Raw genomic sequence first — 18392 nt, forward strand, 5'->3', positions numbered from 1 at the left:
ATTCTTAGAATTTTAGAGTCTGTTTGGTATGTATGTTTAAACAATAATTTTTAATTTTTAAAAAAATACGTGTGAGTGAAAATGTGAAAATGTGTAAAAATACGTATAATATTATTTAAAAACTAAAAATAACGGTTCAAAATTGTGTACCAAACGGTCAGCTTGTAATTAAAATTTTAAAATCGTGTTTTTCAAACACGATTTCAGTCCACGCGGTGCTGTGTATAGGATAAGCGTGCACCAAAGAAGAGTATGCGATAATCATTCGCTAGTTTAGAACACGAGGAAAGTTGTAGACATGAAAACGGCAAAGACATTGCGTACAAACAAGTAGTCATTGGTTCGCCACTTCACTCCTAGTACCAAAATCAAGACCTTCTCAGTTCTCAGCCACTCACTGTGTATACTGAAGAAAAAAAAAAAAAAAAAAAAGAGAGAGAGAGAGAGAGAGAGAGAGAGAGATAGAAATATTAGTTTTTGTTTTAAAATTGTGCTACAGTACAATTCTAAAGGTAGAATTGTATTGTAGCACTATTGCAAAAAAATTTGCAATACTTACCTTTAGCATTCCCTGATGCAATAGATTTGAGACTTGAAATGCCAAATACACCTTACATATGGCATTAGCATTCTCTAATGCTAATGCTCTTATAATGTTATTTGTGTGAATTATGATGTGTGTGAATGTTTGTGTGTACAATATAAATTTATATAATTTAATAATTAGAAAATAGAGATGGTTTATTACATATGTGTGTATTGTTATTATGTTATAATAACTTTTTGTTATAAAGTTCGTAAAATTCAAGAAAAAAAAATCGTAAAATTAGTGATTGTCCAAGCATTTGATTGGTTAAGTAGACATTAGTATATAATTTTATATATAAATGAGTGTGGTTATGTACTTCAATAATTAATACAAAACCAATAAGTTTAGTTTAGTCATTTAGTTTAAAATATTTTTATAAAAATAATAACAAATAGATAATAAAAACTGCATAAAAATAAAAATGTTAGATAAACTTAACAAAATAAAATGATTGGAGGCTCATTCCTACCCACATTGGCAATAGATATTCATAATTCAAAATTTTAATACTTGTAGAAGGAAATTGTAAAACTTCTTGTATTATTATTTTTTTTTATTTTTTTTGTCGGTAACTCAATATATTCAAGTTCTTTTTTTATTAAAATTTTTTAATGACCCCCCTAAACAAAATTCTTGGAGCCACCCCTGATACACATTACTAGATAAACTAAAATCATGTTGCAATTATGTTTTGAAAATATGATTTCACAATTTTTAAGGGAAAAATTAAGGAATGTCTTAAGACTGTTGGTTTAGAAATCATTTTTAGAAACTTTTTACGAAAAAAGAAAAAGTTACTAAATTTTTTGACTTTTATTTTTTATTTTTTATTTTTATAAAAGTGGTATTAAAACTTTCATAAAATGGTCCATTAATAAATGCCCGAAGGGTATCCATTAACGAGACATTTTAACTAAAAGTTAAAATTTTAAAGGGAGCGTGTATAAAGTGTGTAATAATGAGTCTATAACTAGATTTTCCTATATGAGAATGTGTATTTTCTAATTAACAAAGTTTTCCTCCAAACCAATTTATAGAAATCTAATCCAACCCAAGTAACGACTTATAAAACCATTCATGTATATTATTTAAATAAGTTACGTGACTCATTTGTATATATATCTTTAGTCATATATTATACTTAATAATCATGTAGTTGTTTAAAATGATTTAATACATTACGTGATTTAACATATATGAATGATCTTATGAGGCCTTAGGTTTGGTGGAGATCTTTATCCATCTTCATATCTGTGATTTTCCACTCACAATGCATACCTTTTTTTTTTTTTTTTTTTTTTTTGGGGGGGGGGGGGGGGTGTTTGGGGGTGTTAATACCATAATATTAAAGGTTACTATTATTCAAAAATAATAATAATAATTTTTTATTATCAAGAAGAGACCTAAACATGCTACTTGCGCTAACGTTATTGAGTGGGTTTATGAAGCAAGTATAAACATGTGCTTGTCTTTATGTGTGTGTATTGGAGGAGAGAGAGGGGCACAGTTGTATAGAAGGCAACCAGATTTCTGCGAAGCACTGCAGTATAATTTTTCTCAAATGGGAATATATGTCATACAAGAATTTTCCTGCTGTCATATGTGCCAAAATATAGATATTTTCATTTCTTTGAACCAAAGGCATAGGATCAATTCCTGCCCTCAGTTTGACTTCGGTAAAAGGAGCTTAGAGTTTTCCTTTGGACCAAAAAGGAAACCAAAGGGTGAACAAGGAAATCTTTTCCATCAGACGGTCTCTGGCAACCATTATTGTTCTTGAACCCCTTCCAACCATTCCCATACGCATCTTCTCCAGCCCATACATCTCATCTACCTTTTCACCATCTGGTAGAAATGAAACGTAGGTGTATAACGTATGTGCTGCGTTGTTTCTGGGCATTCGTCAATATCTGCATATATGAAAGAGAGCTTTGGGAAATTGTTACTCAGCTGACAGAATGAGGGAGGATCTGGCTACAAACACCACACCTGAAAAATACTAACAAATCAAAATTAATCCATATCATAGATTCTGTGTAGGAATTTCATGGTTGTTCAAAAAAAAAAAAAGGAACAATGAGATACTTACTAGAGATCAATAAGAGCAATCATGAGAAAGATTGCAAGCGCCAATTGCTAATGGTTTTCAACTATACTTGAAACTATAGCCTGCTATTAGTAAGGAAGACCAAAGTGAAACCATTTGTAATGTGAAAATTGATCCAAGCAATTTCCATAGCTCAAATTTTCCCACCCATTAGAGGATAAACGCAAGCAAAGTCCACAGCATTAAGAATCAAAATTTAAAAACCAGTTTCCTGGCAAAACGCCTCTAACTCATACAAATGTAAACTCAATATGCCAATCTCATTACATCAAACACATGGGTTCACACAAGACGCTACAGATAAGATAGGGAAAAAGCCCTTTAAACATTTTGTTAAGTTACTTACCAAGAAGCACTATAATTGACAACTGCCTGCAAGGATTTTATCATTCAAAAAATCAATAAACTGAAGCTAATCGAAAATATGAAAACTAAACAAGCAAATATAATTTCAAAAACAAAAACAACCCATAAAATAAAAAACATATTGAGTGCTTACAGGGGTTTTGGAAGACTTAATTTGGAGAAGAATGTCCTTGAGGCTTTGATCACTGGAAGCACTTTTCAAGTTTCCATGGCGATTCAGTGGAAGATCCAAACCTGTGCCATCCAACCCTTTCTTTGCGCTGTCTTCATTTCCATTCGTAGTAGCAGCAGACCCACCTTCCATTTTCCTCTTTTTTTGCCTTCAGTATACACAGTGAGTGGCTGAGAACTGAGAAGGTCTTGTTTTGGTACTAGGAGTGAAGTGGCGAACCAATGACTACTTGTTTGTACGCAATGTCTTTGCCGTTTTCATGTCTACAACTTTCCTCGTGTTCTAAACTAGCGAATGATTATCGCATACTCTTCTTTGGTGCACGCTTATCCTATACACAGCACCGCGTGGACTGAAATCGTGTTTGAAAAACACGATTTTAAAATTTTAATTACAAGCTGACCGTTTGGTACACAATTTTGAACCGTTATTTTTAGTTTTTAAATAATATTATACGTATTTTTACACATTTTCACATTTTCACTCACACGTATTTTTTTAAAAATTAAAAATTATTGTTTAAACATACATACCAAACAGACTCTAAAATTCTAAGAATGATTATTACGCATTCATTATTGCACACTTATCTTATACACATTACTAGATAAACTAAAATCATGTTGCAATTATGTTTTGAAATCATGATTTAAAAAAAAAAAAAAAAAAAAAAGAGGAAAATGGAAGGTGGGTCTGCTGCTACTACGAATGGAAATGAAGACAGCGCAAAGAAAGGGTTGGATGGCACAGGTTTGGATCTTCCACTGAATCGCCATGGAAACTTGAAAAGTGCTTCCAGTGATCAAAGCCTCAAGGACATTCTTCTCCAAATTAAGTCTTCCAAAACCCCTGTAAGCACTCAATAATGTTTTTTATTTTATGGGTTGTTTTTTGTTTTTGAAATTATATTTGCTTGTTTAGTTTTCATATTTTGATTAGCTTCAGTTTATTGATTTTTTGAATGATAAAATCCTTGCAGGCAGTTGTCAATTATAGTGCTTCTTGGTAAGTAACTTAACAAAATGTTTAAAGGGCTTTTTCCCTATCTTATCTGTGAGCGTCTTGTGTGAACCTCATGTGTTTGATGTAATGATGATTGGCATATTGAGTTTACATTTGTATGAGTTAGAGGCAGTTTTGCCAGGAAACTGGTTTTTAAATTTTGATGTTTAATGCTGTGGACTTTGCTTGCGTTTATCCTCTAATGGGTGGGAAAATTTGAGCTATGGAAATTGCTTGGATCAATTTTCACATTACAAATGGTTTCACTTTGGTCTTCCATTACTAATAGCAGGCTATAGTTTCAAGTATAGTTGAAAACCATTAGCAATTGGCGCTTGCAATCTTTCTCATGATTGCTCTTATTTGTTAAAACCATTGTTCCTTTTTTTTTTTTTGAACAACCAATGAAATTCCTACACAGAATCTATGATATGGATTAATTTTGATTTGTTAGTATTTTTCAGGTGTGGTGTTTGTAGCCAGATCCTCCCTTCATTCTGTCAGCTGAGTAACAATTTCCCAAAGCTCTCTTTCATATATGCAGATATTGACGAATGCCCAGAAACAACGCAGCACATACGTTATACACCTACGTTTCATTTCTACCAAGATGGTGAAAAGGTAGATGAGATGTATGGAGCTGGAGAAGATGCGTATGGGAATGGTTGGAAGGGGTTCAAGAACAATAATGGTTGCCAGAGACCGTCTGATGGAAAAGATTTCCTTGTTCACCCTTTGGTTTCCTTTTTGGTCCAAAGGAAAACTCTAAGCTCCTTTTACCGAAGTCAAACTGAGGGCAGGAATTGATCCTATGCCTTTGGTTCAAAGAAATGAAAATATCTATATTTTGGCACATATGACAGCAGGAAAATTCTTGTATGACATATATTCCCATTTGAGAAAAATTATACTGCAGTGCTTCGCAGAAATCTGGTTGCCTTCTATACAACTGTGCCCCTCTCTCTCCTCCAATACACACACATAAAGACAAGCACATGTTTATACTTGCTTCATAAACCCACTCAATAACGTTAGCGCAAGTAGCATGTTTAGGTCTCTTCTTGATAATAAAAAATTATTATTATTATTTTTGAATAATAGTAACCTTTAATATTATGGTATTAACACCCCCAAACACCCCCCCGCACTTGTTTATGCTTTTAGAGACAAAATGCACTATTCATAAACAGTGCATGCACTGTAGCAGTACTGTTTACACACTATTCACGGGACCCACAATCACTTTATTAAAAAAATATTAAAAATAGGTCTCACAACACTATTCACGTATTTAAAAATTATTTTGTTACAGTGTTTTCAGTTTTTAGTTTCAACAAAATAAGTTCTATCCAAACGAACCATAAATTTATTCAAATAGAATCTTAATCTTTTAAGTAAATACGACAACAATACAAGCTCAATTTCAAATTTTTATAAATGTTCAATTCATAATAAAATGACAAAATTCTATGTTGATAATCAACTTGTCATAGTACTCATTTTTTTGTCTCGGGACAAAATGTGAATTATAACAAGGCACACAAGTCACTTGAAAAATTACGTCATGACAACTAGGCAAGTCGCCATTTCCCAAATTCTTCTAAATTTTGCACTCACCAACCACACCAAGCTCCAAAAGAGCAACTTATGGTGTATCTCTAGCTTGGGAATTGGGATATCATAATTTTATCATTGAAATTGATTCTTTATAGGTATTTAAGTTTCTTAATTCTGCTACTCTTATATCTTCATCTCTCAACGTATTTATTTCTAATTGCAAGACCATCTTTGCTACATATAGCAAGTCATGGTTCAACACATATCTCGTAAAGCAAATAAATGTGCTGATAGTTTAGCTATTTTTGGGACACAAATTAATTGATTCTTTATGTATTGAACTTAGCCTTCAACTTTCTCAAAAAAAAAAAAAAAAAAAAAACTTAGCCTTCATCCGTACATTGTTGGTAATTCTTTTTTTTAGTACCATATTTTTGAGAAGTCAAAGAACTCTCTCTTTTCTCCTAGACTAGTTAATTATGTGATAATTAATTATGTAACATTTTGATTCTTCTATCTATCCATTAAGTCAATAAATAAATAAATAATAAGAAGAAAAAGAAAAAAAGAGCAGCTTACTTGTAAATGATGCAGAAAAAGTACCCAAATTAACTCTCTTGAAGAGAATATCTTCTTCTTTTCTTTTTCTTTTTTATTTTTATTTTAAAAATGCTACATGAAGAGAATATCTGGTCATTAGAGTTTTTCCCCCTTTACATTTCTATACAATACAAACTATATACCATTGGTGTAATGTTTAATTATTTGTTTGATTATACTCCTTACTTGCGTTCCACCATTGTTTGTTTAATTTCTCATCAATTTTAAATGATTAAATCTATGAAGCTTTTTTAAATCTTAGTCATTACATGGAAGCTGAGTTTTTTTCACAAATAAATTGTAATTTACATTTAAAAGAAATTTTTTGAAAACTTCACTTCTAATCCATATTTAAGGGGTGTTTGATACATACACTTAAACAATAGTTTTCAGTTTTTAAACAATATTATAAGTATTTTCACATACTTTTTCACTCATAGATTTTCTAAAAGATACAAATAATGTTACTAGAACAATATTATCAAATGAGCCCTTAACCTCTTTTAACTCTCTAAAAAAAAAGGCAACAATTTGAAATAAAAATATTTGACTTTTATATTATTGTCTATTTTAGCCCTGCCTTGAGTGACACATATATCTGACTCCACGATTGGATGGGATAACATTAAAAAAGAAATCCATCAATCGCAAATTGTATGAAATGGTTTTTTTTTTTTTGCTAAATAATTGTATGTAATGGTTTCACTTTCATCATTCATGCACCCAATAATCGCCAACATTCTGAGCATATACTTTGTAGCCATCGCCACAAGTCTAGCATGCCATGTGAGACTTGACCCACTTTTACTAAAGTTTCATTCTCATGGGACTATGACCCATTTGGTTAGAGTTAGACAGACGGGTTTTGAATTTGAATGCTTTCACTTGCCCACAAATAATACGTAGTAAGAGATATGATCACATTGTTAAGCTGGGTCCGGGTCCTGGATCAAACTCGGACTTCGGAGTCAGGATCCACACATGGTGGGCCCCACCAAGTAGTAGATCACTTGGCATCTTCCTAGAAAATCTTAGATGATAACCCATATTGATACGGGAATGCAACTTCATTCTGTCTCTGGATTCGTCCTGTACAATCATCACAATCGTCCATTTTGAGTTGGGATAGGCAGTGATTCATAAAATTATACATTATTAAAACAACTTAAACATGCACGACTTTTAAAAGCTCTAGTGACACTCTTAAACATACACCTAAATTCACAATAAGTGTGATTGGTGTACCTAAATACCTTTTTTTTTTTTTTTCAGCAAGTAAACATGACACTTCCATGTGTAAATACTTTTATTTTTAATGGATATATACGATCAAATTTCAATCTTAGCAATCCAAAATAAACCAATCAGAATTTAGTATAAACAGAAATCTGTTGTAAATGTTTTATTGTAATCACAAATTGACAACTAAACATGCTTAAAACTTTGAGTGTAAATTTGGGTATGTGCAAGAGGTCATATGATTGATTAAAAAGTAGACATCACAAAGTTGGTGGGAGAAAAATTTTCCACTCTCGAGTCACAATTGGCAACTCGATTGGTTGGCGAAAAAGGGACCCACATACCAACCACAAATGTTAGGTAGTTGATGTGAACTGCAAAGCTCAAACGCGAATAGAGGGGGGCAGCATAAAAGGCACAACACCGCAAAGCCAAGAGCACAGAAACAGAGAGAGAGAGAGAGCGAGTCAGACGAAGAAACAGCTCCCTCTACTAACTACTACCAAATTGCCAAAACTAGATCCCTTACCATAAATATATACGATATAAAACCAGGCCCATCTCTCTCTCTTTGTTTCATTTCCTCTCTCTCTCTCTCATTCCTCCTCCTTCTTCTAAGGCATACATACAGGCGCAGCTCTCCAGGTNAAGGAAAAAAAAAAAAAAAAAAGACACTGCTGATAGCTTATGAGCCAAGTATATATAAGGTTTAACAAATTCAGAACCCTCACAGTAAATTGTCTCTACAGCTAAATATCGTTTGTTCATCCTGAGATATGTCTTCAGGAGTGCAACCACAAACGATCGTGCAGCCGCTCTTCTCCAGCACCATACATCTCATCTACCTTTTCACCATCTCGGTAGAAATGAAACGTAGGTGTATAACGTATGTGCTGCGTTGTTTCTGGGCATTCGTCAATATCTGCATATATGAAAGAGAGCTTTGGGAAATTGTTACTCAGCTGACAGAATGATGGGAGGATCTGGCTACAAACACCACACCTGAAAAATACTAACAAATCAAAATTAATACATATCATAGATTCTGTGTAGGAATTTCATGGGTTGTTCAAAAAGAAAAGAAAGGAGCAATTTCAATAAGAGAACCATACCGTGAGATACTAGAAACTACCAAAACTCAGCTAGATAAAACCAATGGTTTTAAAAAATAAGAGCAATCATGAGAAAGATTGCAAGCGCCAATTGCTAATGGTTTTCAACTATACTTGAAACTATAGCCTGCTATTAGTAACGGAAGACCAAAGTGAAACCATTTGTAATGTGAAAATTGATCCAAGCAATTTCCATAGCTCAATTTTTCCCACCCATTAGAGGATAAACGCAAGCAAAGTCCACAGCATTAAGAATCAAAATTTAAAAACCAGTTTCCTGGCAAAACGGCCTCTAACTCATACAAATGCAAACTCAATATGCCAATCGTCATTACATCAAACACATGGTGTTCATACAAGACGCTTACAGATAAGATGGGGAAAACGCCCTTTAAACATTTTGTTAAGTTACTTACCAAGAAGCACCATAATTGACAACTGCCTGCAAGGATTTTATCATTCAAAAAATCAATAAACTGAAGCTAATCGAAACATGAAAACTAAACAAGCAAATATAATTTCAAAAACAAAAACAACCCAGAAAATAAAAAACATCATTGAGTGCTTACAGGGGTTTTGGAAGACTTAATTTGGAGAAGAATGTCCTTGAGGCTTTGATCACTGGAAGCACTTTTCAAGTTTCCATGGCGATTCAGTGGAAGATCCAAACCTGTGCCATCCAACCCTTTCTTTGCGCTGCCTTCATTTCCATTCGTAGTAGCAGCAGACCCACCTTCCATTTTCCTCTTTTTTTGCCTTCAGTATACACAGTGAGTGGCTGAGAACTGAGAAGGTCTTGGTTTTGGTACTAGGAGTAAAGTGGCGAATCAATGACTACTTTTTTGCACCGCAATGTCTTTGCCGTTTTCATGTCAACCACGTTCTCGTGTTCTAAACTTGGAGAATGTTTATCACAAACTCTTCTTTGGTGCACACTTATCGTTTGCACACCGCCACGTGGACTGAAATCATGTTTGAAAACACGATTTCAAAATTTTAATTAAAAGTTAAAATTCTAAGAATGGTTATTGCATACTCATTATTGTACATTTATTGTATACATATCAAGAGCAGCACTACACTATTTTTAGAGGGTTCAAATGAACACCCTTACTTCAAAAAAAAAAAATTATATATATAAATTTTTTTTTGTTAGTTTAATACTATAATTTTTCTTAAAAATATTTTTACACACCTTGAATTAAATTTTGCACAACTTTATTATAAGTATTTTCAACTCTAAGAATAAAGAATAAGTATTTGTGAATTGTAAGTGTCACTATTTTTTATAAATTTGTTTACATTATGTGTGTGAGTGTGTCTAATATTGATTATGTGCATTACTTTTTGTTAGAGCATCAGCATCCCACAATTCTAATTCTACTCTATTTTACCATTTTAAAAAGCTACTTTATTATTATACCATACCATTTTACAATACCTTAGCATCCCAAACTTCTATTTTCCTATTCTACTCATTAAAATAATATATCTACACTATCAAATAATATTTTACACTATAAAATAATATACCCCCAACCAGGGGCGGCTTGATGCATTTGGGGGCTTAAGGCAAAAATTAATTATCTTATTTCACATAAAAAATTACTATTAATTAACATAAACCACATAGATTTGTTGTTGTTGTTGTTGTTTTTTTTTTTTTTTAATTTTTTTTTATTTAAGTTTATAAACACAAAAATTTGACAAATCTTTTTATATTTATTGATGTAGCAGATTGATGATAGTAAGTAAAAGAATCATGTTAGTGGTAAATTTATTTGAAAACTAGTAAAAGTTTGCTAACTCGAATATTGTTAAAAATGTTGTGAATTTTTGTGTGGATTTTTTTTTCTTTTCTTTTAGAGGTGCTATATTCACAATATTTTTCATAACAAATCTTAGGTGTTCAATTACTTCTTGTTTTCTATTTGAATCTATCACTAAAATTATTTTTTTACTGTCAATAACAGCCCTTAACAATCTGCTATTTATGATTTTTTTTTTGTAAAAATGTTGTGAACATAACATTTCTTTCTATTTTTTATTTGTTTTTCATTAGATAAGAAAATATTATTTTATTTATTTGTTAATATTTCGGCTTAATTAATACCATTGGTTAAAATTTAGGGATCTTTTTTTTCACCTGGGGCCTTAGGCGACCACATCAATGGCTTATACCATTGAGCCGGCACTACCCCAACCACTATCATTTATTCTTTCTTTCTCATTCTTTCTGTTCAACAACCACAAATTTTATAGAAAACACCATCACCACATGCCCAACGCTGATCACCAAACACTACACCAATCATCGATCACTCAAAAAAAAAAAAAAAAAAAAGCCCAGGCCATCAAACACCAATCACCTAAACACCACATGCCTAGCACCGATCACCAAACACCACACCAATCACCGATCACCAAAAACAAAAAAAAAAAAACACAGGCCATCAAACACCAATCACCCAAACATCACATGCCCAGCGCTGATCACCAAACACCACACCGATCACCCAAAAAAAAAAGCGCACGCAAACGCCGATCACCTACACCCCAATGCTGATCACCACCTGCAAAAATTCATAGCCCAACACCGATCACCCACGCCGATCCGAACCCACGCAACTCATGGCAAACCCACAGCCCAACGCTGATCTCCACACCACACCCAAACACCGATCTTTACGCCAAACCCCAAACGTCGATCTCCACTCCACCACACTGATCTGGAGTTTTGGTGGCTATGGAATTTTGAGTCTAAAGAGAGGGAGTGAGTGAGGACTGAAAGGAGAGAGAATCAGAGAGAGAGAGAGAGAGAGAGAGAGAGAGAGAGAGAGAGAGAGAGAGAGAGAGAGAGAGAGAGAGAGAGAGAGAGAGAGAGAGAGAGAATAAAATATTAGTTTTTGTTTTAAAATTGTGCTACAGTACAATTCTAAAGGTAGAATTGTATTGTAGCACTATTGCAAAAAATTTGCAATACTTACCTTTAGCATTCCCTGATGCAATAGATTTGAGACTTGAAATGCCAAATACACCTTACATATGGCATTAGCATTCTCTAATGCTAATGCTCTTATAATGTTATTTGTGTGAATTATGATGTGTGTGAATGTTTGTGTGTACAATATAAATTTATATAATTTAATAATTAGAAAATAGAGATGGTTTATTACATATGTGTGTATTGTTATTATGTTATAATAACTTTTTGTTATAAAGTTCGTAAAATTCAAGAAAAAAAAATCGTAAAATTAGTGATTGTCCAAGCATTTGATTGGTTAAGTAGACATTAGTATATAATTTTATATATAAATGAGTGTGGTTATGTACTTCAATAATTAATACAAAACCAATAAGTTTAGTTTAGTCATTTAGTTTAAAATATTTTTATAAAAATAATAACAAATAGATAATAAAAACTGCATAAAAATAAAAATGTTAGATAAACTTAACAAAATAAAATGATTGGAGGCTCATTCCTACCCACATTGGCAATAGATATTCATAATTCAAAATTTTAATACTTGTAGAAGGAAATTGTAAAACTTCTTGTATTATTATTTTTTTTTATTTTTTTTGTCGGTAACTCAATATATTCAAGTTCTTTTTTTATTAAAATTTTTTAATGACCCCCCTAAACAAATTCTTGGAGCCACCCCTGATACACATTACTAGATAAACTAAAATCATGTTGCAATTATGTTTTGAAAATATGATTTCACAATTTTTAAGGGAAAAATTAAGGAATGTCTTAAGACTGTTGGTTTAGAAATCATTTTTAGAAACTTTTTACGAAAAAAGAAAAAAGTTACTAAATTTTTTGACTTTTATTTTTTATTTTTATTTTTTATAAAAGTGGTATTAAAACTTTCATAAAATGGTCCATTAATAAATGCCCGAAGGGTATCCATTAACGAGACATTTTAACTAAAAGTTAAAATTTTAAAGGGAGCGTGTATAAAGTGTGTAATAATGAGTCTATAACTAGATTTTCCTATATGAGAATGTGTATTTTCTAATTAACAAAGTTTTCCTCCAAACCAATTTATAGAAATCTAATCCAACCCAAGTAACGACTTATAAACCATTCATGTATATTATTTAAATAAGTTACGTGACTCATTTGTATATATATCTTTAGTCATATATTATACTTAATAATCATGTAGTTGTTTAAAATGATTTAATACATTACGTGATTTAACATATATGAATGATCTTATGAGGCCTTAGGTTTGGTGGAGATCTTTATCCATCTTCATATCTGTGATTTTCCACTCACAATGCATACCTTTTTTTTTTTTTTTTTTTTTTTTTGGGGTGGGAAAAAAAAAAAAAAAAAAAAAGAGACACGAAACGCTGGACGCGGACGTGCTAAACGTGCAATACAAACACATACTTAAGTAACAAAATCAACATATATATATATATATATAAGTATATATTTAAGAATTGTTTAAAATTTTGGGGAACCATGGTTCCCTTGGTGCTTATTGAATCTACCAGTAATTCCATCTTGGGACTTCCAAAATTTCGCAATATGTTAAAATAATTGTTAAATAATTAAGTTTATTATTTTATACAATTTAAACTTTTGAGACAAGTAGTAGCTTTTTTTTTTCCCAATTGCTTCTTGAGCCTAGAAATATATGTTAGGCCTCATGCAATCGCAATAATCTCATTGATCATGTCCTCCAAAAATTGCTGTCAAATTAAACCTCATAAACAATTCTGTGCTTAACAACCAAATGTTCAAAAAGAATGTGCATTATAAACAAATTTGAATGACATAGAGTCCAAGAGGACAAGGCGTGGACAAGGTGTGATTAGAAACTGAGCCCAAGTTGAAGTCCAAGAGCAGCGTGCACAAGAAACAATGTCATGATCCCACTACCCAAGATACCATGAACATCTCGCAATCCTGGATTATTCTGCATGATTAATGCGAAAAAGAAAAATAAGAGATTGAAAAGACTGGGAATAGATATAAGAAGAAGAAAAACCATAGAATTCAGGTCCTCAAAATCATGATTACCTCAAATAATGCAGGTAATGTGGTTTGTAAGGTCAAGAGAGCAAGGCCAGTTAAACCTGTAACAGCATGAGGACTGCAAAACAACCATGTAAAGTTCAATTTCTCTAAATCAAATAAAGAGGACCTGATCTAAGTTAGAATGATGTGTGTGTGTGTGTGTATAACATAATTTTTAGAAGTACCTCTCAAAGATGGGTTTATCTGAAGTGAGTAGAGCTGTTATTCCACCAGTTGCTCCAAGGGCGAAGAAGAAAAACATCCCAGCTAGAAGCTTCGGGTGCAAGTCTTTGGCCATAGCCTTCTCCTCCTGAATTGATGAAGTGCGGCGTGTCATCAAAATAAATCATGGCACCAGAACCAGCATCAATTTTTAGTTACAATAACTAAACTTTGTAATTAGTTTCTTACCACATCATCAGAAAAACGTATGCGGAAACCTAGATATGTTCCATAGCCACCCATGGCAAAGAGCACAACTGCCTACAGATTCAACGATCAAACAGTAGACAATTAGATGATGTAACTATAAATCAGAAAGTTGATGGTAATATTTGCAGTAATTTGTGGTTTATATTATGCATGATAAGAGTGAGGGAAATAGAAGGAAATTCTTATACCATGTTTCCAGGGTGACCCCAATGCACAAGCCAGCCAGGAAGATTCCATGTCTTAATAAGATCAACAAAAGGCCCAAACAGAGATCTCACAGCACCAGCTGTAATTCACATATTAAATGTTGTTATGTTTTTCAGATGTTAATGTCTAATGACTTTTACCAAGTAATATCAGGCTAATGTTAAAGCTCATAAATAACTAACCATCTGGCTTATGCAAAAGAATTTTTAGATATGCTTTACAAGCAGATGAATTCTGCAGTAGGCTAGCTAATACTTTGTGACAAAGTAAAAACTTCAGTCTTGAAAAACCCCCAAGGGATAGCACACTTGGCTAGGAGTCTAGGACCACATCTTATGAAAATAAGGTCATTGGTTTGAAGCTTTCCCTCCCATTGGGACAAAATACTCATTCATCATAAAAATAAAAATAGAAAACCCCACTACCTGCTGAAACCTATATACAATTAGAAGATAAAATAGAAAAGGTGCTGCTCCTCCAAGTGACCTAGCAATTGTGACCGGCAGAACCTAAAAGTTAAAAAGGTCCATGAGGTTGTTGCTGATTTAATCTTATGCCCAGTGTAATGAGGACTCAGAAAGCATATTCAGAACATACAATGTTCTCAGCCCTCTGGTACAATGTATGATGATTTGGTTCCTATCTATTTCTTTGAATTATATCAGCGCGATTGCTGGTTATTCAAGGATTTAAATGGACAAGGAAGAAGACTTAATTTAATTAACACTAGTGTGTTGTATATTAACATGACATAGAAGTTTTCCTCAAAGTATTGCACTAAAATGTACCACTGCCAACTTGCTCAACTTCAAACAAATAAACCTGAATTTCAACAATTCACCAAATAAAGCTCCCCAGTCTCATCTCTAGTATATATACCCGTGCCCTGTTCCCCATATCAACCTTGGCACATATTGAAGTTGTTCTAAGAAACTAGGATTCTTCATCCTATCCTCCAACACCCTTAGACTCAAAATTACAACGAAAAGAAAAGAAAAAAAATTCATTCCACCGAAATTGATAGAGTGAGATCCTCTATGAGCACTGCCATTCAGGGGCGGAGGCACGTTATGCATCCAAAATTTTTTAAAACCTCAATAATAGTAGGAACAAATAGGTCTCACACTCTCTCATTTAACAGCTGGCCCCCTATGAGAAAAACTTAGCCCCTCCTCCAATACATAGCCATAAAAATGCCCCACCCCAAATTCCTACTTTTAATCTTTTTGACTTTTCCATTCCTTCTCTAAGACATGTCAGCCATATCTCACTTTTTTTTTTCTTGAGTAAGGCCATATCCCACAGCTATTCAAGACCTATGTTGTACTGGTGTGGGAATTATCATCAAAGAGAAGAGAGACTATGAGGGTTCAATATTAGACTACTAGTGGGAATGAAATTGATTTTGAATTTAGTTGGGATGAATGAAATTGATTTTGAATTTATTTTTTACCATAGTAGTCTAATTTGGTTGATGGTTGCTTATGGTGACTTTGTTATATTTAATTTCTATAAATATAATTTCTTCTAAATGTAGTCTAATTTTGTTTAAATTTAATGTTTTTTTCAAAAACTAATGCAAGAAGACATGTATATAAGTATATATGTCATACTTTGTATTTTTTTTAAATTGCAAATCAATATGATAATATTACCTCGGCCCTCCAACCAAAAATTTCTGGCTACGCCCCTGCCGCCATTACTAATAGGTACACAAGAAACCAAACCATAAACCTCTTTGTACGGTTTTAATAAATCCTACTTAGGCTACTTCTACATTAATCCCCTAGCCAACATCGAAAAAACAAAAAGCACCTCAAAATTTAGTTTTTTGAAAAGTAATAAAATTCATTGAAAAAGAGAAGCGCAGCCTAGTACACAAGGAATATACAATATCCATAGAAATGTTTTTGGCAAATTAATGATACATTCACCCATGTTTTGAAAAGAAGATGGTAAAAACATTTACCTCCAGGAAGAGCAGCCATAAAGAACAAAGGCAAAGGAGTAAAAGAGTACAACTGGGTCTCACGGGGTTCCTCCATTTCTTCTACTACCTTATCAAGAGGTTCACTAGTCTCCTTCTTCACTGCAAAAGATGGACTGATAACTAGCGTTCTTGTTGTTGTTGTTGGTGTTGTTATTCTTGTAGTAGCCAATGTGTTAGAATGGATTTTGGAAAGAGTTGGTGAGGGAGGAAGCAGAGGAGGAGACATAAATTTCATACGAAGAGCAGCAGAGGCATTGAGTATTGACATTTCTTTCTGGACACAGATAGCAAGAAAGTGAATAGTGTGTACACTAGTTTTGTTGGCTTGGTTTATCAGAATAGGAGTACAGTAGCTAGTTTTACTGGACTAGAAAGAAGAAGAAGAAAGTGAAGAGTGAAGATAGATAGAAGAGGAAGTATAGGAAAGGCGAGGAAAGAGACACGCCAACTGAACTGGAACAAAGAGTCTATAAGACATCATCGTACTCACACTTTTACACGTGGTCTCAACACGAACCTCCATCTCCCGACTAATCTATTTAGCATAGACATTTTCATGTTGGACCATTCGCAAGGGCAAGGCATTGGCTTTATTAACGTTTGGGGAGGGCAAAGTCAACGATGGTACCAAATGATAATATACCCTTAGCATATGCACTTCCTACCCACCCCAAACCAAAAAAATATTAAAATTACTACAAATTTTACTACAAACTAGTCGCAAATACGGGCAATACATAGAAAAATGTAATATAATTATTTTATAAGAATATAATGTAAAATCTTTTGGTTAAATAGTGCATGTGTTATTTAATTATTTTGCATTCAATAACAATATATAGTGATTTCATAATTATAATATTTTTTAAATTTAAAGGAAGAAGATGTTATTAAAAATAATTTTTTTTAAAAACAATAATTGATTGACTAATTTGAACATATCCAAGAATATTTTTTTTAAAATGTACACTCCTATTCCATGGAACATATGTAACATGTCACATTAAGTTTCAAATACTATATAAGCATACAATTGTAACATATTCATTTCATACTTTTCGACCTAAAAATTAAAGGGAAAAAAAATTTTGAGCCAAAAACTAGAAAAGATACCTACAAAAAAAAAAAAAAAATCATTTTATAAATTTAAGGCCCAATTAGTCTAAAATAGACCAAAGTGGATCGAAATAGACCAAGGTAGACCGAATAGACCGAATTGGACTCAAATGGAACGAAATGGACCGAATTGGACAGAAATGAACCGAAATAGACAGAATAGGACCAAATTTGACCAAATTAACCAAAGTTGACCAGAATAGACCAGATAGACTGAAATAAACCGATTGGGACCGAATTGGACAAAAAAAAGACTAAATTGATCGAAGTAGATTAAAATACTACATTGGCTTAACAATATCATAACAACAATAAATGCTATTTTGTATTATGTAGGTACTTGGAAACTCACATCACCAACTTAATAAATAAAATTCATAATGAATTTATCCAAACAAAAATATATATATATATATTTTTTGTATTTATAAACTAACACATCTTAATAAGATTTATATAGTATAATTTATAATATCTTTGTCATCACCTAACAAAAAATATAAGGATTAGAGATTGAATTTAGCACACCAACCATGAAACCCAGTAGTATTTTACTCTAGTTATTGACTACAAATTTGGCCCTTCCCTCTATTTGGTAAAGGGAGAAGCATTAAGTCATGCTGGGTAGGAGATCATATATAATTTTATTGATTTGTTGCCCTTTAACATTTTTTTTATTGGTTGATCTGTTGCCACAACATTAGGCAGACTAATCTCGGCCCCATTTGCTGCCTACCAAGTACCAAGGGTTATCAGAAAAGTCCCTCAAAATTCTAATAAGCACAAAATAGCTTTGATAAGTGGGATTAATAACTTTAGAGAGACCATTTTAAAAATCTTTTTCAGAGTCTAAACTTTTTGTCCTAAA

The 18392-nt window shown here is 32.7% G+C and overlaps 4 protein-coding genes across 4 annotated transcripts; 1 reads left to right on the forward strand and 3 right to left on the reverse strand.

Annotated features, from left to right (window-relative positions):
- Positions 1 to 2116: 2116 nt before the first annotated feature.
- Positions 2117 to 3556, reverse strand: LOC112032161 (thioredoxin-like 3-3). Its single transcript, XM_024064923.2, is given in 5 exon segments — positions 2117 to 2437; positions 2440 to 2550; positions 2553 to 2578; positions 3043 to 3068; positions 3196 to 3556. Coding segments are annotated over 5 exon segments (495 nt in total). The 5' UTR covers positions 3367 to 3556; the 3' UTR covers positions 2117 to 2276.
- Positions 3557 to 3891: 335 nt separating this feature from the next.
- Positions 3892 to 5165, forward strand: LOC136067538 (thioredoxin-like 3-3). The gene is made up of 3 exons (XM_065773569.1): positions 3892 to 4085; positions 4214 to 4239; positions 4701 to 5165. The coding sequence occupies exons 1-3, from the start codon at positions 3915 to 3917 to the stop codon at positions 5041 to 5043; spliced, it is 540 nt and encodes a 179-aa protein (XP_065629641.1). The 5' UTR covers positions 3892 to 3914; the 3' UTR covers positions 5044 to 5165.
- A 3054-nt stretch (positions 5166 to 8219) lies between these two features.
- Positions 8220 to 9698, reverse strand: LOC112032160 (thioredoxin-like 3-3). Its single transcript, XM_024064922.2, has 3 exons — positions 9314 to 9698; positions 9161 to 9186; positions 8220 to 8634 (listed from the first exon to the last, which is right to left on the reverse strand). Exons 1-3 carry the CDS (start codon positions 9482 to 9484, stop codon positions 8415 to 8417), a joined length of 417 nt encoding a protein of 138 aa, XP_023920690.1. The 5' UTR covers positions 9485 to 9698; the 3' UTR covers positions 8220 to 8414.
- Positions 9699 to 13353: 3655 nt separating this feature from the next.
- Positions 13354 to 17162, reverse strand: LOC112032134 (uncharacterized). The gene is made up of 6 exons (XM_024064891.2): positions 16388 to 17162; positions 14400 to 14497; positions 14191 to 14262; positions 13965 to 14089; positions 13783 to 13855; positions 13354 to 13678 (listed from the first exon to the last, which is right to left on the reverse strand). Exons 1-6 carry the CDS (start codon positions 16674 to 16676, stop codon positions 13574 to 13576), a joined length of 762 nt encoding a protein of 253 aa, XP_023920659.1. The 5' UTR covers positions 16677 to 17162; the 3' UTR covers positions 13354 to 13573.
- Positions 17163 to 18392: the final 1230 nt, after the last annotated feature.

The sequence above is a fragment of the Quercus suber genome, unplaced genomic scaffold (genome assembly GCF_002906115.3).
Source record: "Quercus suber isolate HL8 unplaced genomic scaffold, Cork oak 2.0 scaffold_76, whole genome shotgun sequence".
NCBI lineage: Eukaryota > Viridiplantae > Streptophyta > Magnoliopsida > Fagales > Fagaceae > Quercus > Quercus suber.

Coding starts and splice junctions, on each gene's coding strand:
- LOC136067538 (XM_065773569.1), top strand. CDS start 3,915: ATGGAAGGTGGGTCTGCTGCTACTACGAATGGAAATGAAGACAGCGCA. Junction 4,086..4,213: donor TTAAGTCTTCCAAAACCCCT/GTAAGCACTCAA, acceptor AAATCCTTGCAG/GCAGTTGTCAATTATAGTGC. Junction 4,240..4,700: donor GTCAATTATAGTGCTTCTTG/GTAAGTAACTTA, acceptor AGTATTTTTCAG/GTGTGGTGTTTGTAGCCAGA.
- LOC112032160 (XM_024064922.2), bottom strand. CDS start 9,484: ATGGAAGGTGGGTCTGCTGCTACTACGAATGGAAATGAAGGCAGCGCA. Junction 9,187..9,313: donor TTAAGTCTTCCAAAACCCCT/GTAAGCACTCAA, acceptor AAATCCTTGCAG/GCAGTTGTCAATTATGGTGC. Junction 8,635..9,160: donor GTCAATTATGGTGCTTCTTG/GTAAGTAACTTA, acceptor AGTATTTTTCAG/GTGTGGTGTTTGTAGCCAGA.
- LOC112032134 (XM_024064891.2), bottom strand. CDS start 16,676: ATGTCAATACTCAATGCCTCTGCTGCTCTTCGTATGAAATTTATGTCT. Junction 14,090..14,190: donor TACGTTTTTCTGATGATGTG/GTAAGAAACTAA, acceptor TCATCAATTCAG/GAGGAGAAGGCTATGGCCAA. Junction 13,679..13,782: donor CATTACCTGCATTATTTGAG/GTAATCATGATT, acceptor TTAATCATGCAG/AATAATCCAGGATTGCGAGA.